Source organism: Branchiostoma floridae, chromosome 15 (assembly GCF_000003815.2).
Source record: "Branchiostoma floridae strain S238N-H82 chromosome 15, Bfl_VNyyK, whole genome shotgun sequence".
NCBI lineage: Eukaryota > Metazoa > Chordata > Leptocardii > Amphioxiformes > Branchiostomatidae > Branchiostoma > Branchiostoma floridae.
In genome coordinates, this window is record NC_049993.1 from 11784077 (window position 1) to 11808294 (window position 24218).

The 24218-nt window shown below is 40.8% G+C and overlaps 1 protein-coding gene across 3 annotated transcripts; it reads left to right on the forward strand.

Moving 5' to 3' along the window:
* The first annotated feature begins 17259 nt into the window (after nt 1–17259).
* On the forward strand, nt 17260–23507 carry LOC118431735 (leucine-rich repeat-containing protein 15-like). 3 transcript variants are annotated; one of them, XM_035843024.1, is made up of 3 exons: nt 17260–17487; nt 20619–20799; nt 21358–23507. In XM_035843024.1, exon 3 carries the CDS (start codon nt 21369–21371, stop codon nt 23016–23018), a length of 1650 nt encoding a protein of 549 aa, XP_035698917.1. In that variant the 5' UTR covers nt 17260–17487; nt 20619–20799; nt 21358–21368; the 3' UTR covers nt 23019–23507. The 3 variants fall into 3 exon arrangements, with proteins under 3 accessions (XP_035698917.1, XP_035698918.1, XP_035698919.1); XM_035843025.1 differs by lacking the exon at nt 17260–17487 and adding an exon at nt 19557–19611; XM_035843026.1 differs by lacking the exon at nt 17260–17487 and adding an exon at nt 19623–19705.
* Nucleotides 23508–24218: the final 711 nt, after the last annotated feature.

Here is a 24218-nt window from a genome sequence, read left to right on the forward strand (position 1 = left end):
ATTCTAGGTTTTTATCTGGTTTCTATTTTCTCAGAATCCCCTCGTTGAGTAGTTGAACTGGCCGTTATGCAATTTGTGACTTTCGCGATTGTTACAAAACTTTGATGATATAGAGACCTGCCTCACCCCGAGTTCTGACTCTTTCGTTTTGTGATGTTTTCATCGAACGAAGTCGTACCCTTGACCTATGAACCAAACCCCAAACAGACTTTTGATGGAGATACAAAATTTACTGCGAGTCTCATTTCCGCCCACTTTAAGTCTGTTTTGTCCACCCAATGACTTCCGCACTGCCCTTTTGCACTGGGGCTTCGTTTTACTGCAGATCGTATATCTGACACCATTGAGGTGAAACCAAGGTCGTCTAATCGTCAAGATGTCCTCAAAGCCGTCTTTACGACAAATATTGACTTCTTGACCTTTCTTCGCATTGACGACTTTTCAGCTGACCCGTATATCGTGAGTCAATGAAGTTCAGCTGACACAAGGCCAGTGATTTCACCTCAGACATTTTGTTAAAGAGCAAGAGCGCATCGTCAATGATGTAATGGCCATAAGATACCCCCTACAGTAAATCCTCCGCCTGTATGTCTATCTACCGTTCCTTCCACGTTTGACTGATCGTCAGTGTTACCCATTGATTTTATCTCCCCCGTTATACCACCCACTATTCACCATCTGTAAGCTGCAGGAGTAAGGTTGTAATGGCAATGGTTGAAAGCAACTTTATTCACCACACGTTGGCAAGATTGGATGGTAATTTTGTCTTTTGAATGGTGTGTTATTTGCCACTAAATCTGAAGGCGAGATTGTGGGGCGCCATCCATGTCAAGTCTTTGTCGCTGGATACCATGGCAATTTTCGGACCAGTACGACTGAATAGTTTCTGATTAACAGTGTTCATCAATCTTCATGGGCTGTACATACTGGCGTTACTGCTTTACTTTTTATCACTCCATCAAAGAATATAATCTTGATTCATTAGGTTTTGATAAAGCTGTCATTTGACTATCGCGCTTAGTTTGATATTCATCTGTTTTACGCTCTATTTGCACCTAATGTTGATGTTTTTTCATTGCTGTCAAAAGGCAAAGATGTTTTTGTAAATAATGAAAGGAAAGGCTTCAAGTGGTCATGGTCGCCCAATCATTTCCAAGGCCACGGTGGTTCGATAAACGGATTCTACCATCAAACGATAGACTAGATTGAAGACACTGCCGTTGTCTTCACAGTGTTACGGAATGGCGGCTCCTAATTGCTACTTTCTTACGACAACGGAACAATATCCTTGACTCCCTTCTCGGACTCATGTACATCTTAAAGAGATCATCTTTTCATTTTTGTGATTTCATCGTCATTGATTACTTCGACCTCTATCTGTCAAACGGCATGTGTCAATATGTATAGCCAAATGTCAAGAGTAGGCGAGGAAATGGGTCATCGTTGGACTGGCAATCCAAGTGGTATTTGACTGGGAATTTGGGAATCTAAAACAGCGTTTTCCAATTACAAAGCATGGCCTGTATTGCTGTAATGGGAGTTATGTAACTTGATGGATGATGTATTTGATGTTGTTATTGGGCATACGACATGCGGAATGTTGGTGAAACAAGTTGGTAATTGCGAATATTGAACCAGCTGCTGCTACGGCAATATGGTAGATGGTGCTTGTTGGCAGCATACACGGTGGAGAAAGAATGTACTATATCACCAAGGAATAAAAAAATATCTAGTGTATGTGATTGATATAGCATAGAATACCTTCATCCTGAAAGAGACATTAGTTGTGTATTTTCTATATGAACCGAGAAAAAGCTAATACACATTTATGGACTGTTTGTTTCGTCATATTACATACAATGTATAGGATGTATTCCGTGGGAATTCCTTTTGAATTTTGAAGCTAGACTCTCTCGTCAATGACCAATTGTTTGGACCAATCTCAATACTAAACCTGAACGTATTTCTAGAATTGATTAAAGGCAGTCCTGGAAGACACAGTCTTAACTGTTCTTACCACCCTTAAGACTCAAATCAAACCGAATCTGTTAGTAAAATCGATTGATGCACTCCTTGAGGAGTCTGCCTCCCATATGGGTGAAGCTACAAAGCCTCAGCATATGCGCGTGCAGCACGAAGGATTCATGGCGCCGGCGGAGTACAGCAAAAACAATTACAACTTACGGCTGCTCTTTGCGCCATTAATGAAACATCCGGAGATGTCGGATCGATAGAGAGAAGAAAGTAACCTTAAATAACAGGCTGTCAGAGGCGTGGTGCCAATATGCACCACCTGGTTGGCGCCATGGTAAGGAACAGGCTAAACCACACACATAGTACAAAACATATTACTAACGGTTAGTAAGGCATTGCCAGTAGAATACTTTCCTGTCATCAATATGCCATTAGCATTTTTCTAATGGGCTTCCCGCATTTTGGTAAAGACCTTTTTTCAATGGCAATGTTTTGTACTACGATGTATTACTATTTAGGCACAGACTGGCTTGGGGTACTGACAAATGACGCTCCCATCGATCGTTCAAAATGTAGTTAACTACAACTAGAAACTACATTTTAAGTGTACTTACTGGTTTTTAGAACAAGCAGTAGTCTTGCAAGTAATAACATCAAAGAGGCAATATGGAGCGTTGTACATTTAGATAAACCATAATTTCCAAAGGCACAATGTGTATACGCTAGTCCACCATCCTTGCTGGTGAATTGTTTGTATTCATCAATAACCAGTGACGTGACAAAGCCAACGACTGGCTATATAGACACATTTTAACTATTGACCAGCAAGCTGTATTGTGTTAACAGGCATGTACAAGAGTTGTTCAATTACAACAGAATTCATCACGGTCCTGTTAGCTGTTTGGCCAGTGTTGTACCATAATCATTTCCGTTGTATATGTAAACTATGGACGGGATATCATCTCTATGTACGCTAATATGGCCTCATACGATACGTTTATCGGAGTGCTAGCATGCTAGACATACTCTATCTTCATAAATTACCTTACCGGTAATCTATGAGTCTAGCTTAAACTTCATGTTTCATATTATATACATCATCAAGACAACGTCTCCATAAATACTTCTTACTTCCGTCTAAGCTCACTTACCACCAACGACAATGTTATCGTCAGCAAGCAGAATGCTATTATAGATAATCTATAGCTATAACACCTTAGTGAAATATTCCAATATCTGCGGCCAGGGAATGAACTATACACGATGTTTCCCCACCAAGGCTACGCATTCATTGATTCGGAACTATCCCTTCGCACGAGGTTGTCCAAGAGTAATGCAAGTGGTTTTATAACAGAATCATTTTTGAGCGAATGAGTTAAAATTTTGCACAAAGGTAAATATATATATATATATCCTCCTGAGATTGAAATGTAATTCATTTAGGAAATAATCAACAAAAATTATATATTTCAATCTCAAGACAATATATACATTTGATATCTTGCCAAATGTAAACTCATTCGACTAAAGAATGAACCTGTTATAAAACCACTTGCATTACTTTTTGACTCACCCTCGTACAAAAAAGGGGTCCAGCCCCAACCCCGATGCGATTACACAAGTCTTTGCTTAAACTTCATTAAAGTAGGTGACAACTTGGTGCGATGTTTGCAATGGCAGTGACAGTGACATGACAGTTTACATTATGACCTTGTCAAATGGGGACTTGATAAAAGCCGCCAAGAGAAAATGGCATGTATTTATTACAAACTACGCCGATCACTTGTAACAGTACCTCACAATGTTGACATTTACATGACCTGTGTAGATTCTTATGAAAGCGTGGGCATCAGCCATGTTTCTTAGAACCTCGCCTCACTCTACTGTACTGCTATGTAAGGATCTTAAACATTAAACTGCAACAGCGTTGGGTATCACAATTTTGCAACAAGCCAGGTAAAATTTGCGTCATTTGGTCACTAGCACGATGGCAAATTGAAGACTTTTACAGTATAAGTATGAATGGACATAGCGACATAACGATTACGATACAAACGCGTTTTGCACTAAAACAGATAGCCAAACGGCACCTCAGTATTATGCATTGAAGACTGATAACCAAACAGCAAATCAAGCGATGTACAACATTGCAATCCTGTAGCTAGCAAATAATCTCATCACATAACATCGTTATAACCGTTGAAATATAAACATGAAACAGCCTTACCAGATATGAGCCTCCTAGAAGACCGTCTTCTGATGTCTGTATAGAAGTATGAGGACTGCAGTCATTGGTCGGGCCCTTAAATAGCCTCACCTACGCGTAGAATCTTTGGTATTGAATCATCCGCTAGGGGAGCTGCCCTGCATACTGATATAAACCTGAACACAAGAGACGCTCGCTTTGATTGGCTGCTGGAGTTGACAGGATTATGTAGTGTAGGACCAGGGTACTGGGAAGACGATATTGACATGTAATGGTTGGTTGGTTAACGATTAAGGCCCATTTTTGTTATAGCTTTCCTGGAAAAGGATGGAGGAGAAGAACCCGGGTATGACAGCACAACACTTCGTGGAAGAAGTCATCTCAGGGTAAAGCATTGCTCGTCTTATTGCAGACGGTGTTTTGTAATATGATTTACATACATGTACAGAAAATGGTAAAACAAAGCCATTAGCAAACTCTTGTCATGGTCAAATCTGTAATCAAATAGTTCCTGTGGATCCCTATATTGTCTGCGATTATATATTTTAATTATATGCTTTGAGAATGTCGTCAACAATGGGTATTTTGAAATTACCTATGGTAATCTTAAAACCTTCAGAGTATTGGGAAACCCGCAAGATTCATAGCTAATTCAGAGTACTACAGAGCTGTACTGGAGTTGGCTAAGCAGGACGCGTTTGTCACAAGGTCAAAAGACGTAAATGTGTGTATGGTGATGATAGACATGTAATTACCGTAACTCCTCAAGCTATTAAAGGATCGTGAGTTTCATTTGCTCTGGGGTGATGGTTTGGAGAAGGTCGTCATTGAGAAGTTCGTCACTAGTATGTGTTAAAGATAAACTATGGTTTTAAAGTTTAAAGGGCGATGAAGTTGCAAGATGCAAGATCGAAGAATTATACATACTGACATCTTAATGTCAAACTAAGCAATATTAGAGTACTGAGGCAATCTACACGAAATTAATATCTTCATCATTATATCTACTGCACTACATTCCCACATCTACATCATTATTTCATACTTTAAGCGGGTAAAAACGGATTTTCAAAATAATGTAACCCACAAAAGTTAGAGTTAGACCTCACGGCGTCCTCGCGCTACTGCGTGCGGCATCGAATATTTGCTCGTTGAATGTTGGTATGGAATGGAATGGAATAGAGTTGCTTTATCTTCTTACGTAGAAAAGTGCCCAAAGATTAATTGACTTTGATAATTGAAGTTCTACAACCCTGACTTGGACTTAGCTTAGGTTGCCTTTACTGCAGCGTAGGTTGAAGTTGCAAAGAACATGCAGAGGAGTGAGCAGACGGGACGACAGTTGTAATGGATGCAGGGGAACCCAGAGGGCAGCTTACAAAAGCTCCGGCAGGACTACCGGATATTACCGGCCAAAAAGGGAAATTAAAGGCGTGGGAATGGATTTCTCACAGAGTTGGCAGGTCTCCCCATACCCAGCAGTCAGGCGGATCCATCAACTTCACTGCTGCTGAGGTTCACATGAGAGCTGGTGTCTACATGCACAAAATGGGCTATACTTTTTCATCATCTTAGGGACACGTTTACTACAAATGAGATCGTCGACTTCTAAAGTATAGATGTTTTTACAGATGTAGGGCGAAGGCGTATGAAGAATATGTGTTTTATGTACAGGGATATGACTGGTTCAACTTTTGGCACTGTTGTGGTTGAAAATGAGAGGAGGAAAGCATTTTTGCATTTTAGTATAATGAACTACCGTCTTCTTTGCAATGTTTGTGTTTGTGCCCCGGTCTGTGAGTTCTTTTCCTTTTGTCAAATCATTTTCACATCGCAGCGCCTGTGTTTCACCCCCATTTACTTCATCGCTAAAGGCCTACGCCACATTTCCAAACCAGGGCCCGGCCGGGCAGCTTTCGGGAACGAAACGTATGATATAAAAGACACCAAACTACACAAGACGTAGAGGGAATAGTCGTTGGCGCTATTTGAATATATTCTAGAAATGCATTTATATCTTTATTTGCTCCCACAAGCATCCCGGCCTGGCCCAGTTTTGGAAATGTGACGCCTAGTAGCCTTAATCATCCATTTTCTTTTACCAAGAATACCATTCACGTTTGTCCAGACGTGCTTGCCGATTCATAGAGGTAATCTCCAAGCAGATCCTACAATGGCATAAGATAATACCAAACTGGCCAAGGAGTGTAGTCAGCCAAGAGGTGCGTCCATTTGCCCCCCCCCCATTGAAATCTTTCAATAGTTAAACATGTGAATCTAACTCCAAATCAATACAATTGTGTCATCAGTTGTTTATGTTCTTGTGTTTGTAAAATAGAAGAACCGTGGCCCTTTCATAACGTCTGCTATCTTATTTAGTCACATAGTTTGTGTACGTGTGCACGTGACCCTTCGTAGTTATGCTCAGCCTGGCTTACTCTTTCAGCTTGCTCACTTCGGGCACTTTTCTCTCTCGGCTTGACTTCAGCTTCTATTCATAGACATTCGAACTTCTGTAAAAGCACTCATTGGACCGGAAATGTTCCCATCATGACGGAGGTAATAAAAGACCGGAGGGAGGTACTGAAAACCCCGATAATGCCCACAGCGCCATGTCCACATCTATCTCTGACTTCCTGTAGGTTCGTGAAAGCCTCTCCTGAGATGTCTGCGGAACGTCAAGGCGAGTTTGTTAAAGGTGGACTCTCACTGCACTTGGGGCACCGGTGCGGCACTGCGGGGTTCGTTCACTGCGGCACTGTTTTGTCATTTACGCGATTTTTAATAATCTAGATATTGCGTAATACGTAAAAGTATGACTTAGAAGACAACAAAATGCACAAAACGGAGGAAAATTCGTTCTTTATCTCTGAAATTCGTTGAATCATCCACGAACCCCGCAGTGCCGCACCGGTGCCCCAAGTGCAGTGAGAGTGCAGCAAGACATGTACAAGATACAGTGAATAAGATTTACTTGGCGGCACCAGGTCTTTTGTAGTGCAGTAAGGCCGAGTCTTCAAGCAGAGTCTTTGAAACGAAGAAAAGTTACAGACATCTGGGAACGATGAGCATTTGTGAAATGTTTCTAAAATCACGGTTACTGGCGTGCGCAGAGGGCAGGGTGAAATGTGACGGAGAACCGTCACTGCCTCCGGCTACAGGGGATTTGTTTTGAAACTGTAACAAATGAGGTATTCCGGCTTCTTGGAGCGATGTCAGGAATGACACATGTGCCCGTTGGCAGTGTGAAACCTCCAATTCATCTCAATATAGGGGAATTTCTCTACTGACCCAAAGCTTTCAGAATCTGGCTTTCCATTGCTGTGAAAGTCATAGGCAAGAACCACGACACAAAGTTTATTTCTTCAGTGCATTTAACGTTAAACGTATACAATTTATGACAAATAGAAACTAATAGAGTTTTACTATGGAACGTAAAAACGACATATCTTTAATGAATGTCGTCTCTGTCGTCTTCAAATCTTCCCCAAGTCCATTTTAATTCGGTTATGGACAATCACGCGACCACTAAGTCTCCACGGTGACGCACTGTCCTAGCAACCTTATCGTAGTAACGTTACATCCGCAAATCTCAATCAGAGCAAACATAGACGGAGTTATGACTGGAAAGACGTACGAAGACATCAATACATTAATGATGATGGATCGACCTTTTTTCGACCTAAGTCAGTCTTAGGCCATGTTGATGTGATTATATGGATGACATCCTCTGGGAATCCATGAACTGATGCGAGCGTACGAATAAAAAAAAAGTTTGACAAAAAAAATGCTGCCTTCATCATAAAATCTGACTGGTCAGGAAGGTTGAACAAATGACGTCATGACGGAACACACATGGAGATTGTGGTGTACCGAACAGTATACTTCATTTTTGTTCTTTCACCTTTCATCTTTCTTGACCTTGTAATGTTCTATGACATTAGTATACGTTTTCCGATATTTGTTTTTGTAATCCACGCCCTTTTTAAACTGCTTTGTACGATTTAGTGTAGGGTAAAAACGTTTTTTTTTTAAATAAATCATTGGAAACGACCGAAAAGTTATGCGCGTGCCTATGTCACCCATATTATCCAATCAACATGGCCTTATGTATATTGATGGCCACTTCCCGTGAGCTCGTCTAAAATAGAACTCGGATTAGACGCACATGATTATTTCATAAGAGGAATAATTGGACAGCGCCTGGCCAGAGCATTTTGTCAGGCAGGTAGGATCATATCATGCACGACACGCCAAACTGTCAATACTGGGGCTGTTTAAAATCAAGGATCGTACAGTTAATTTGCATAATCCGTCAGGCATACAGCCATCATAATCCTTGCAAAGTCGGTCTGGAAGTTATCTTATGGTTATGGCTATAGTGCACACCACGATCAACAAAGTCTGCAACTAGAGACAACGCGGCAACGCTCATTTGTCTAGATAAGTTTGCTTTTTGTATATTACTGTTTGTAAGTTTGCATACATTACTTGCATATCATCAATAGTTTATTGTCAGGCACCAAGGCCTATAAGGACAGACAATTAGACGATACATTTAAAAATAACAACAATGTAAAAAAACACAACCTCCTGCTCTTTATAAGACTGGCCAATGGGAGTGCCAGAAGTGCGCAGTTTTCTCAGCTAGAAGATGTAACGTTATATATCGTTCTTAGGCGCTAGGCTAGTAGTTTGTCTCATTATTACCTTTGCCAGAATGGCTAAGGTTATGTTTTGGGCTTGTGAGTCTGTCTGTGTGTGTGTCTGTGTGTCTGTTAACAGCATAACTCAAGAAGTCTTGGATGGATCCCGATAATATTTGGTAGGTGGGTAGGGGTCGGGAAAACGAAGGTCAAGTTCGATAATGGGCCCCCTAGCGGCTTGCTAAGGTACTGCAGCAGAACCTCAATTTTTGATATCTCGTGTTCTGGACATGCTGTGATCATGATTTTTGAGTGGTAGATAGCCCTCGAGACAGAGAGTAAGTGCTGTGAGTTTGGGCCCCCTAGCAGCTTTTTTGGAACTGCAGGCGCCGGTTTCCTTTCAAACTTTGGATGAGAATAACTCTACAACGTGTTGACGGATCGTCATGATTTTTGGTATGTAGATAGAATGAGTGATGACTTACATAATGGTATACTAATTATGCAAATCAGCAGCTAATTTGCATAATTAATGAGGAAAAATTATAAATCCACTTCATTCCATGATAGGACTTTCAAACTTGTCACATATGTAGCTGGGAAGGAGAGAAATGTCGACAGATATCAATTATGCAAATGGTGACCTCATTTGCATAATTAATGAGAAAATATGAACATGTTGACGGATCATCATGTTTTTTTGTATGTAGGTAGCGTAAGTGAAGACCTACAATATCAGAGTTACATTTTATGCAATCACAGCTAATTTGCATAATTATGAGGATATTTTATAAATTCACTACATTCCATGATAGGGCTTTAAAACTTGTCACATATGTAGCTGAGAAAGAGAGAAATGTCAATACATATTTATCATGCAAATGATGATCTCATTTGCATAATTAATGAGAAAATATTAACGTGTTGACGGATCGTCATGATTTTCGGCATGTAGATAGCCTAAATGAAGACTTATATAATGTGATACTTATTATGCAAGTTAACAGCTAATTTGCATAATTGATTAGGAAAAGTTCATAAATCCACTGCATTCCATTATAGTACTTTCATCAAAGTTGTCACATATGTAACTGAGAAAGAGGGAAGAGAGTAAGAGGTGTATTTAAAGACTTTGAAAGAGAATAAGTCAAGAATGGATCAAAGGATCATCATGATTTTTGGTATGCTGATAGCTTAAGTAATGCTTGATACAATTTGATATCAATTAATTGTAAATTGGTATCTAATTTGCATAATAAATGCCGAAATTTTATAAACCAACTCCAAGCATTTAATTATAAAGAAAATGAAATGAGTAACGCATTTGTCTACAGACATCATTCTACATAACAAATTATTTGGCAAAGGTATGTGTTCGTGGAACTCTAGTTATATATGACTTTTCCTTGTCCTAGTATATTTCTGGACATCTGGACATTGTATGGCATCCTGCGCTTTTCTCGGGAACTCGTGGGAACGCTTCAAACCTTAGTTACACGTGATTCATACCGACAGTGTAGGAAGTATGCTGCCCACACACATGCCTGTAATCAATAGTCAATTTACCTACCCTATACGGGACAATGTAAAAACGAGACCGGAGTGTCACCAGCAATCCATCTGCCATGGAATTCTCTTTATATCGTCTAATGATGATGAAAACAAAGCCAGAAAGGGGAATTGACTCATGATAGGTACTTTAGGAATGTAGTACAACCTACAGGAACTCCACAGGTCCATCATGTATAACGTTATTGATCTGGAGGGATCCACTTTCATTGGTAGTTCTCAGAACGGAATATCTACATCAACTGGCCGTATTTCCCCATTAGTATATTGATGTGCTGTCATCTACAAGAATTACGTCGTGAAAGCCTTCCAAAGCTGTGTTCAAGATCAATATGTGATAAAGAGCTTGCCGTTTACACTTCCCACCATGCTTGCAAACTTAGGCCTTAGGTAACCTCGCTCTATAGCAGGCTCTCTGGGCCTGTTTTTCGTTGATTTGTTTAGAACTTTGGATCATAATTTTGCTGACCATTTCTTTACTCGGTAAATGGACAGCAAAAGAGCCAAATATTAGAGTATTATGAGCAAAAAAAGACGACAAAAAGGCCCGGAGAGCCCGCTATGGAGGCTTAGCCTTAGAGAGATCAAAGGAGATAAGCCACAAAGTGGAATCCACTTTATTAGACAGTCCGATCTCTTTATCTGATACAGAGGATAAAAAGGTTTATCACATTGACATTCCCCACACACATACACATACACATCAAAGATGCAGCAAAAGGAATTTTAATTAACTACAAGTACATTTAAATGGTACTTACGAATCGTAAGGACCTTTTTCGTTCTTAATGGACGTTTGAGTAAGCTTGCGGCCTACAGGCAATTAACCTGTTACTTGGTTGGTATTCACATACATACACCAATCGCTCAGAACTGCCTAGAATAAGGTGCAGTCTCCAAGCAAATGTTGTGGTGGAAGATTGTTACGTTTTCTGGCAGCTGGACATGCTGTGGATCAGGAAAACCTGACTGTCCGAAAACATTACAATCTTTCATCCAACATCTGTTTTGAGATTATAACGTTATAAGGCACATAATTGTAACAACATTTACCTGTTCAATCTGTATCATTCAGTTGGGCTCATCAGTCACTCAAAAACAGCAGCTGAAAATGGGAGATGTGTTTCGTTACAGTCGCTGGAAGATGCTCGGATATATGTTTGTGGTTTTACGTCATTAAATGTCGTGGGTTGGGATTTCTCCCACGTTCTTGAGGAGAGGAATGGAGAGAATCTTTCAACACAGACAACTGAACAACTAAATTTCGTACAGACGTGCCCAGCTGTGCATTTATCTCAGAATGCTCACACGGCATGCGTAGGAGACCTCGGCTTCAATTAAGTGCTGGGCAGGAAGAAGCCGCAGTAGTCAACAACCTAGACTTATCCTCAATCAACTGTATTACCTGTTTTAGGAGCATTGAAGAAAGAAGAATATCTTTAATTCAAAATGGGGCTGGACAGGTTCCCCGAGTATATGTCTGTGTCTTTGCGGCGTCACGAAATTTACTTACTATTGTGCTGGTACGATGTATATGGATGTTCTTTCTTGACAGGACTTTCTTGACAGGTCGACAAAGTGGCAGGCTCCAGATATCCTAAAGTCAGCTCACTCACAGCAAGAATCGTGGTCGACCTTGAGAAGGAGATGCACATTCGTTGACAGAATATTCCTTATCAGTTCCCCTTTCCTTTCCAATGCTCAAGTGTACCTTGCTGACATGAAAAATATGCGCATGGACTGAGAGGTTCGATAGAATGTCCTAATTTGGACGTTTGAACATGTTTTTTCGTCATTATAATGTAGTAAACCAATCAGCATCAAGAATGCGCATGGCTCAAAAGCGCCCCTATTCGGCGAAAAATATCACTGCAGGTAAAGATGTTTCCAGCACCTGCAGTAACCATATGGCTCGCTAGAGTTCCTCATTGACACGTGAAGATCATTTGGATAGCAGACATTAAACATGTGATTGACGATAAGGGTGAATGGAGTCTTTTTTACCTCCTTGATGGAGTGAACGTCTGTGTTTTTGCTGATCCGCAAGGCCAAGCAAGTAAGTAAGCTATATGTGCCACGGATATCGCTGTGAAGACAAGGGCGGGTAACATTGTCTCCATGCGGCGTTTGTTTTTATGTGGATAAGGTTAGATGGGCGAGAGGGTGAGTTGCATTGCTTGCGTCGTCATTCACTCGCCGAAAATTACCTCTTCGTGTTTTTCAGGCAGGGAATGCGGCCTTTCTATATAAAAGGCATTTCAGGAGACTGATGATGAGGACGCCGTGCCTGTCCAGGAGGCGGTGCACAGTCTGTTTGTTTGTCAATCTATGGCTAGCTGCGAGACGTGCGGGGACGACGAGGGCGAGAGGTATTAAATGTAACGTTATACACATGCATTGTTTGCCAATTTCATGTTAAAGTTAGACCAAATAGCCACACCACACAATAAAAAAGAAGCAATACAAATTTGTAGAAGTGAAATGAGGCAGGCAGGAATTGAAGGCTATCGTACCCTTGCTAGATGACACAAAACATAGCTGCACACATTCAAAGGTTCGACGAATATTACACTTATTCGGATAAGTGGTACCGGTTGACCGCATTTCCTCATTTGTCATTGTAGATTGACCAATCAGCATCAAGATTACTTCGCCATACTAGGCCCAAAGGCGCCCATCGACGTACGGCCAACATTGATATGCACCTGCGAAAATGGTGTGAACCGCTAGAGGTCCTCATTGACACGTGTAGATGAGTTCGATTCCGATAAATGATGTACTTTGCCGGTAAGAAGCTTACTCTACAAGCAGATATTGAGTCGCGTAAATATAGAAGTCGTCGGAAGAGGAGCGCCGGGGTAATTTTTCCGACAACTACTATATCTACGCGACTCAACCTCTGCTTGGAGAGTAGGTAAGGCTGTACTACGGCCTTCTATCATCGAGTTAGGAGGCATTTGGGTTACATATGTTGTGTTCAAGCATTTAATCTAGCCTTAGTTGGCTTTCCAGTCTCTTTCTATAAATCTTTAACATTATCCCAATTCCCAAAGATATTCTGTGCTTGTATTTGCAGAGCTGCTACCAAGTTTCTCCAGGTGAACCAAGGCCAGGCTAGGGCTGACATCTTCCTCCTGCTCGGGGGACTGTTGCAGAAGTTCAAGTTCAACCTGTCTGAAGAAGAGTCGCTTGCCTAGCGATTTGTGTTGAAAAGAGTGGCAATTGTAGATGTTCCGGAGATGCATGGTTAACTAATGGTCGACTTGATCACTCTTTGTGAAATTTAAGCTCTGCATAGTTGTGGTGACATGTCATACATGTAGTAAGTATGATTTATGAAATACATAACCCTCATTTCCACAGACTAATAAACGTTTTCAGAGGAAAACGTGAACTCTTAAAAAGCTCTGAATTTCTCCCCATATGTTTTTTTGCAGAATCATTGTCATTACTATACACATCACGATGCAATGAATATATATTACATGGTAAACGTTGGAATACATGCGGTTGGAAATAGGAGATGATTGACATTATAATATCTCTAATTTAATAAGGTTTGTCCGATATGAAATGTATCGCATTGCACACTTATATGATTAAAGAGGGAACGAAATACTGACTGGCACTCATATTCTGTTCATGTGTTTGTATTATGTTCATTACTTGTGGCTGGTTAGATTAATCTCTGAGGAACATTTCGTCATCAGAATGATAGGCTAAACATGCTATTCATATTCGACTTCTTTTCTTCTGTAAAAATTCAACCAAAAAAGGTGTAGTTGAGTCAAAATAATGTTGCAGGGCATACAGTAGAACGCAGTTCTTAGTGAACCGATCTGATGTAAAACCAGTCCATAATTTTCACGTATACGCACGTCCTTTCCTCATCATTTTGCGATCCGATGTCCAGATGTTTATTGTATTAAGTGAATAGGTAACAGTGAGGTAAAAAGCCAAAGTCGTCAAAGGAGATCGAATAAGGTCTCCAAGCAGATGTTGGGTGGAAGATCGTAATGTTTTTCGAGTGGCGGACAGACTTCCCTGACAGTCCCTTGCCCAATATAAGAGGATAAACATTTGATTCAATACCCAAGCTATCTAGGGCATTCAAACGGACGTCCACATATATCCTTGAACTACTCATTACGTACAAGAAGTGATGCGTACATGAATGTAGGGGGCGCTTCGACGGACGGGCCATGGCATGGCATGGGCTCTACGCGCAGTCCTAAAAATCAGCCCCTTTAATGTAATATTAAAAGTCAGAAGTAATTCTATGAATACGTGAAGATGTCTGGATCTTCCTGAGAAAATGTTCACTGGCTTCAAGCCTATGTTTTGGTTTATTTTCCAATTTACAAGTTGGGAGTACAAACCCTATGAGAGCCCAATCTGCAGTACCGCTCTTGGCCGCGCCCTAAAAAGTGGCTAAGACGACCGCCAAATTGCCAAATTTCGGTATTTTTGGGAATGGGGAAATGGTGAAAGGCTCACAAAGGGTTTTGAATTTTCATGTTTTATTTCACTTAGTTTTCGAACATGCGACCGTGGAAAACCAAAGAATGATAATATTTGAGAGTTAAAATTGAGACATTTAACAAACCATACAACAGCACAAATTTTCACATATGATATATTTCCTTCATATTAGATGTGGTTGATTGTCCAATTTCTAGAGAGCTACCACGTACATCCCAATTTCTAACCTGTTCCGTGGAACAAGAGGAAGTTGTTGAACAAATGCAACGGGTATTGTCTGCTTTTCTTTGAATATATCAAATTTTCTTTTAAAATGATGTAAGGCTTGCGGATTTCTTGTAGTTGTAATAAAGACTTAAGCGCCGGGGAGCAATCTGATGGGCCCAGCTGGACTGTTTCTAAAGAAGATAACTGAAGACTACCAAGTAAGATTATTAACGTCTTCAAAACAATACCTGTCTCCTTATGAAGGAACAGTGATAATGGATGTAGTGTTTATCATATCAGGCATCAATTATTTTCATAAGACTTATGCCTTGTGGCAGAAACTGGTGACTGAGTCTGATAAAAATGTAATTTTGTTTCAAAACATTAGCTACAGTCAACACTTATTGTATATGTAAAATAATGCCATGCGTGCTCTCCTATCATGTCCACCTTTTGCGTCACTTTTATTCTGTGCTCCTGGAGTATTTACAAATCATTAATTCCATTCTGTACAACTTAGAAGCAGAGAAGGCCTCTAGATACCAGTGGCAGTGCTAACTGATGCGAACACTCGCCAAAAACGATACCACGACGTGTATGCATATGAAAATACTTGTACATGTACACAACATGGTATAATAAATTAAATCGTTGTTCCAAAGAAGTTGGTTGTATCATTTCAGAAGACGATGTTACAAATTATCTCCTAAAACTTATTTTTTCAGCCCTGAGCCCATCAAATGTCTCCTCCGGTGTTCAAAGTTATATTGCACACACCTAGCAGAAGTTTGAAAGGAGGATTTGATCTATTGATGAACGAAGAAAAACACAGTTGTATTTGTTCAATGTCTTACCGCAAAATAGAATTGAAATGTGACCGTGGTAACTTGTTATAGAACACGACAATTTACATGTAAACTCGACCACTTTTATTAGTAGATTGTAATGGAAACACTTCACTTGTGATAATGACACCATAATTCTGTTTGTGAAATGTCGTAAATCACTTTTAAATGGTCATATTATTGAAAATAAAGTTAGATAAGCTTAAAAAATTCAAACCCTTTACGAGCCTTTCGCCATTTCCCAATTCCCGAAAAGAGAGAAATTTGGCAATTTGGCGGTCGCCTTAGCCACTTTTCAGGACGCGGCCGGGAGCGGTACTGCAGATAAGGCTCTCATAGGGTATATAGCCCCGACCTTTATTATGTGGAAATAAACATGAAATAAGGCTTCAAGCCAGTGAACTGCTTTTGAAATAGGTTCAGACATCATTACACACATCTAGAACGCCATTTAACACACCAGGTAACTTAAAAAAGGATCGATTTTGGGCGCCGCGTGAGGCCCTTGTAGCAGCACCATGTCTGCCCGTCGAAGCGCCACCTACATTCATGTATACATCATGTCTTTTATGTAATGAGTGATTTGAGGATATATGTGGGCATCTTTCGAATTCCCTTGAAAGCTGTGGCATTTTACGTAACTGTATGTTTGCTTATATGGGGTGAGAGACTGTCAAAGAAGCCATAACTTCACTCGGAAACATTACGATCCTCCAACCCAACATCTGCTTGGAGACTTTATTCGACTTTCTCTAACACATTTGCAATATAGGGGCTCTATATACATGCGTAAATAACGTTATATCTATCTTTTTCTTCGCAACTATTACTTTTTGATTCCTCCTCGTACGATACTCTTCAGTCTGTCTGTACCATATGTTGAGAAAAATCACATTTCAAGTTTCCATTTCAACAAAATGAAAGTATGTGTTTTGGCGTGTACCACATTCTGTAGACTCTTCACAGCAGTGTGGCCTTGGGGATGTTACAGTATATATATATTGGTTCACCATATCCTCCACTATACTCCATAGGTCACAATTATTATATTGGTTGTAACTGTTTGATAGCTATTCCGTCGTGTGAAGACGAACATTCCACTGGGATTCAAACTGGAATTTTGATTCAAGCAACTCCTATTTCATAGATACTACTGAATCTCCCCAAAGTAATGTTTGCCTACGGCAGAATGGCCGTCTTTGGCACTTCAACTTGCCCCACGTAAGGCACTTCAACTTGCCCCGCGTAACAATTCGACCTATGTTTTCCTTATATGGCAACGCTGAGCTCATGACGTGGAGTTCCGGGATTATTTCGCGTCACTGCGGAGTGATTTAGACCTGCGTGTGTCCATGCCAGTACAGCGGCGCTTAATGAGACCAAAGAGCCTGGTAGAGAAAAGGTGAGACACACCCCGGACGTTGTCCAACACTCAAAATATTCTAACACAGTTCAGGATTTCTGGAGCTTGGTGCTGCGAACTTGAAGTTGCTGACGAGCAAGCTGTCTGAAGACAAGTTCACCGTGACAGTTCCTGGGAGAGACCAGTGGCACCCCCGTAAGACATTGCTTTGCTTCTGATATTTGATTTGATTTGTAGCTGGGGTACCGGCCTAACTAGCCGAAGGCTGTTACAAAGGGCTGGCACTGGTAACTGAACATTATACAGTACATACTGCATCATTTTACATAAGGATCTAGCTATTCCAAGGGAAACGCCTTAAAACGTCTGTCTGTTCCACATGTATCACACAGTAATCGTAAACAAGGCCACTGCCATAGTCGAGGTCTACATAGGGGTCTTGGTAACGCTTAAAGGTGAATTCAGGAGGCGCAGTAACGCTTAACGTTAACGGTAAATTCGGGAAGCCTGTTAACGCTTAACTGTAAATTCAGGAGCAGTTACAAAGCATAATAGTAAATTGACGTGCATTCCTATTTGTATAACGCTAGATTGGGGTATCTCAATGGGTGAAATAATCTGACTAATGACCTTGTGAGAAGGAAAAGGTGGCCGGAAACCGGAGTAATGACAAGGTCCGCTGCCTCAACGAAATTTGCTTCCCCGGGGCAGTGTTACCGCCACTGTCTCACAGAGGCGACGGCAACAAGTTTGTTGTGGAGGGATTGAACTATTGTTGACAAAATTTTCAGCACATGGAGCGCCGAACGCGCAACGCATCGCGCCAGAGGCGCGACAATCCTAGGTGGGTCAAGGGGAATGCTCCCCGGGAAAACTGGAAATCTTGACCCTCTGAAATGCTACTTCTTGCATTTTTCGGCAAATTTTGCCGACAGACTAAGATAGGTTAAGACATTTTCATAAAAATTGCACATGGTTATAGGCTTATAGCTTACGGTACTGAGAGCGACGACCTCCACCCCGACATGTATCAATATTCTTATCATTTCGAGCTCGGAAGGCACGAACCGTTGCAAGACAAGTCCTGGGAAATTTTGAAATCTTGACCGTGTGAAATACCATTTCCTGCGGCTGCGTTTTGAGGGACAAATTTTGCTGGCAGATGAAGTGACATGATTCTATTAGGATCTATTAGGAAGAAAAGTTTTTATGGGCGACTACTATATGGTTTTCTATCCCGATCAAAACTCAACTACGACGCACTTCAGCCAACTAAGACGGTAGTTTGACGAGGCACGGCGTACTTTAGCGCACTACGGCGTACAACTGGCTCCAATACAACTTGACTTTTCCAAGTACGTCATAGTTGCTTGCTGTACGGTCTTACTCAACTATGACGTTCTAACTTCGAGATGCTTAACAGCGAGGCTAATACGTTTACCTTTTTAAATGCCACAGGTATCGAATTCCCGCCATGTACCAGTATAGAATCATAATATGTCCTCGTCAATTGTGCAAGTCAGTCATGTATTTGTACAAAATGATATCTAACGATATACCTCCCTTCTCAGCTACAAACGTCACATGTAAGAGAGTCACATGTATGAGCGTTCTTATACATGTGACTAAGCCACTAAGGAATGTATAAGGAGATCCTGATTTGCATAATGAGTATTTACGTTTCCCACTGACCTTGGACACTTTGCCTCAAGCCAGTTTCTTTCTTTATTCAGGTTGTAACAAAACAATACACTGTGGGCACTAGGCAGCGTGGCTGGTATCGTGGCCACAGACATATAAATATACAATACAAAATGAACATGTGTATATACAAGTAATAGAATGAAATAGTTTTTACAATAAAAGCAGGTAAAGCTGACTTGTGCATGACTAGCTAAAGATTTACTGGACAGAGGCACGGCTGGAAGTGAATCTTTTAGTAGATACCATGTACACATACAGTGCTTCTGAAAGCTGTGTATTGGTGACAGCGTCATGGTCAGGTGAGCCCTGTAGTAGTGAAACGGTAAGCCGTTGTCGTACAAGGCATTCAACGGTGGAGGTGAGTTTGTTACGCTGGTCGGAATACAGGGGGCAGTGAAGCAGGTAGTGTTAAACTGTTTCAGAAGCTCCACAGACACATTGTTTGCCCTTGATGTTCATCAAGCCAGTTAGTGAAGGACAGGTGAATATATAACATCAACACACCACGTCTGACAGGTTACCGGTTAGACAGCATTTACAGATCACGTGTGACTCGGACCGGTCAGCGCTGCACACTTGAAAATCTCTGACGCAGTCACCAATTTTGTCTCACAGGTGGGAACATATTTACTGTGCAGATTCTAGTTGAAGGAATGAAGGATGTCTTCCGTCGCTGTGAACATGGTTTGAAAAGTTTCAACGCATTCAGGTTATAATATATATAAGTAGCTTTTATTTTAGAAAGGCTGTAATGATGTCTCGACCAAAACCCACCCTCAAGACATTCAAAATGGCGATGCACTGGAATGTGTCAAAAAAATTGTCAAAGTTTTGTTCTCGGTGTAGTGTATTTGCGGATTATACTTGTAACGTTATGTGTCACGGTGAGGTATAAATTGGTGGGGTATGACGTTGTAATTGTAGTCCAGCTATTTCGCAGTATGGCTGGAAAAATACGCAGTTTGGGTTATTACTAGCCTGTTCATGTGTTTACACAATCTCTCGCTGGCTGGGTTATTGATCGGGCGGTAGCTGTCGAACTAGGAGAGCGATTCAGTTAGGCTATGCTTCATGATTATGACTTAGTTGAGTCAAACCGTACTTCAGGCAGCTACGAAGTACTCGGGAATTAAAGTTAAGTCGTATTGGAGCCAGTTGTGTGAACTACCTCGTACTAGTATGTCGTGCCTAAAAAAGTGTCAAACTACGTCGTAGTTGGCTGAAGTACGTCGTAGTTGAGTTTTGACCGGAGTCGAAAACCATAGGTCGGGAGGACGGAGAAATGTTGAAATCTGGACCCTTTAAAACGCCATATCCTGCACTTTCAAGGGCTCTATCTGGCACCAGACAGACAGACCGACCGACCGACCGACAAACAGAGAGAGACAGACAGAGAGATAGATTGGTTGTCCCTACCAGAATCTATAGGTTTCTGGAAAAATAGTAGAAATTGGCAAAATAGACAGATAACCTAGGTCCTGATTCTAATCCCAGGCCGGATACATATCCGCTTGCATGTTATCTGTATATTGATTTGTTCAATGTTTACAGTTTTCAGCCACCTGTGGAGTCTGGTAATGACTAATACATTGGTAAAATGTTTGATATTTCTACATTGACAGGTAAGAAGACTCTCAGCAGGTCAAGTAAGAGCGTCCAACGCTGAGACTGACAGTATTTTCGGCTAACCGGAGCCACAGTTCGAGTGCCCTCCTGCAAAACCCTCAACAAGGCCTCCAGTTTACAAGCATTACGTTGACATTACTCAGATCAGCCGCACGAAATCTGATTAATATTTGAAGAGTAAGTGCGCTTTTAGCCGTGCGTCATCCAAATGGAATTAGTCGACGAGTTTGACATTGACAATATACGGCAGCATACGGAGACAGCAATATACTAAAATATATGTACATATTATTTTGGTAGCGTATAGGTCTGTTAGGCACTTGTTTTTCAAGAGCTAGCAAAATATCTGTAAGGGTCAGCAGCGGTTAAAAATCGATGTGGCTCATATTTTGTATACGTATGTACAGTGATAGTACTAAATAAACAATGAAGTATTTTAGGCTTGTAAAAAAACGCAATTTTTTCCCAACATCGCAGCCTTTTTATGATACATCCATTGCTTAAATTCCTAGGTTTTCATTACATTCATTGAAACATTAATCACTGTAATTAGGAGAAGTCCGTTCAGTGGCGCCCGGTTGGTGCATTCCTGTAAGTCTTGTAATAATCAAATCAGAGTTACAATTTGATGGTTATGAATATTGTCTACTGAAACTGTGATAGCATGACTGTTGTCTACTGACAAATTATCTATCTTCAGTCTCCACTATCTACATACCTGCGTTAACGTTTCAGGTAGGACCAACATGGCCAAAGTAGGACTGTTCTTCCTTCTGGCGGTGCTGGTACAAGTTGCTCCATCGGTGAAGGGCACAGTTCAGCCGGCATGTGGTGGGCCTGAACCCCTCTGCAACTGTCGTGGTACGAACATCTACTGCTTCCAGAGAGGCCTGACAGAAGTACCCACTGACATCCCAGCAAATGTGACTTTTCTAAAACTCAACAGTAACAGGTTAAGTTACCTTCCACGCCAAGCCATCGGCAACTTTAGTCAACTAACAGAATTAGATCTGTCCGACAATATCATATCCAAAATCGATTTGGGCGCTTTTGACGGTCTAGAGAATCTTGGACGCCTCAAAATAGAAAATAACCGTCTAACGCTTTTACAAGACGAATTCTTTCGTAACTTAAAGTCCTTAGAGTTACTAAGTCTTTTGGGGAACGGCCTTGTCACCATTGGAGTTAATCTCTTTAACGGATTAACTAATCTGATGACGATTGACTTAAAGAATAATCTCTTACGGGATCTTCCTGTTGGAGTATTTTCCCAAACCCCATCACTGCGTTCAGTGCTCCTGGCTAATAACGACATTCGTTCATTAGACAGCATTCTACCCGCGACTCCAGACAACATTACAGAATTAGACTTGAGTGGAAATACAATCACGAGTTTCAATCCCGACGTGTTTGCGAGTTTCGCAGAGCTCGAAATTTTGAATATTGGTAGTAACGGAATTCGTGATTTGGAAGCTGGGGTTTTCAACGGGCTTGTTAACCTTCAAGATCTTTATCTAGATGGAAACGAACTGTCCTCCCTTACTCCTGGACTTTTCAACGGTTTGGCAAAGTTAGCACGACTATGGCTCGACAACAACAAGCTTGTTGGCCTGAGTAGAAGCAGTTTCGGTGACCACCCCTTGCTGACCTCTTTGTTCCTTTCGAATAACACAATTTCAACGGTGGACCCTGGATTTTTCAGTGCCTTTCCAGCACTTACCAATTTATATCTATCGTCTAATGATATTTCATCTCTCCCTGATGACGCGTTCTACGATCTAACTGAAATTCGTGTCTTAGATCTTTCTAAGAATAAACTAGAGACGCTTGATGAAGAGGTTTTCAAGGACCTTAGGAATGTTTTGGAAATTAAGATAGAAGACAACAAATTGGCGAGTTTACCTTCTGGTATTTTCAGAGGGTTACAAACACTGAAGAAGCTGGGTTTGAAGGGTAACTCTCTGTCCGCTTTACCCGGCCATATATTCAATGGTCTCATTGAGCTATCTTCGCTGGATTTATCAAACAATAAACTCAAAATCATCCAAGATGGATTTTTCGACAACTTACCAGAGCTGAAATCGCTTGCGCTGTATGATATGGCGCTTGAGAATGTCACTTGTGGCACATTCCCGCTAAACGCGGATGAAACCACGCTAGACTGTACCTGTAAACTCAAACCGCTGTACCTCTGTCACAACTTCAGATCTATCCTTCCCAGACTCGTCTGCCTGAAGCCGATAAATCTTTATAAAAGGACACTAAACACAATTTCTGAAGATGTTCTGACATGCGCCACGCCTCCGAGCGCGGCCAATCACAGCCACGGATTTGGGGCCGCTCTGGTCATTTTTGTAATGACGTTGAACCTCTTAGTGAATTCTGTCCGTTTCTAAAAGTGATAAAAAGACACACTAAAAACAGTTACTCAAGCAACTGGATATGATTTTGGAAACGGTCAGACGTTTCAGACAACCATCCGGCGGTTTTTTCGTCAATGACGCTGGAGAAATCTTGTTGGGGAGAGATTTTATATATCCTAGCTGTGAATTGATTTGCGAAATGGATCTAAATTTAGTTGACAGTGATAAAAAGACATGCTGAAGGCTTGGGTGTGGTATGGATTAGATGTAGAATTTTCAGTCAAGTGACGACGTTAGATGTCACATCAGAGGTATGCTGCATTAACAAATAGCTTATGATAGAAAACAGCTGTTGGGTTAGAAAGGCGTAAATCATTATGTATGTTTAAGTCAGCCTCAAAAGAAACCCAGAGGCTGTATGGTTACAAGTTTTTGCTTGGAAAAGCTTCTATTGATTGAAATGTATATCAGCATTATATTATTGTTATGTATTATCATCACTGAAAAGATATATGGATATATTTGATGGTCCGATTGCTGCTCCACGTTCTTACAGAACCTCTTTAAGGTCATACATAGTTCTATATTGTGCCTGTAGATATTCATACCTGCAAGTGTCATTAAGTGTACATATACATAGATACAGTGGTTTGTATGGCATGTACTTAAATGATTGATATTTATGTATATAATTATGTAGCATTACCATCAAGGCTATGTCAAAGACTAGAGTATCAAAACATAGAATCTTTCTTCTTTGACTTTGAAAGCAATTTCTTCTAAGATCTATATAGCTGTACATCCATGTGCAAGTGTCTGTATGTGTGCCCGTGTGTGCACAACTGCACATATACATGTATGTGTGCCAGTGAATTAATGCACGTGTGGGCTGTTTGCGTGCATGCAACTGCCAAAAACTGAAGACCTCAATATTTCTGAGAACCATTTATTTCTTAGAAAACCCCAGCAGTATTTTTTTCACCATATGTGGTAACCCATATATGGTACAACATGTTATGCATAACATTTTCAAGGTTAGAAAGTCCTTACATGCAAATTTTTCCCATCTTTGTACAATCTCAAATTCTACTGTATTTCTATTACATTGTACATACAAGTTGCTTCTTATTACATTCAATGTTAATTAATTGTTCTTCAAATGCATGTATACAAGAATTCTTTTATTGAGATCACCAGTATGTATATGTGGAGAAATTAAAGAATGAAAAATGA

Excerpts from the sequence above, each read along its gene's own strand:
- LOC118431735 (XM_035843024.1), top strand. The coding sequence starts at position 21,369 with ATGGCCAAAGTAGGACTGTTCTTCCTTCTGGCGGTGCTGGTACAAGTT.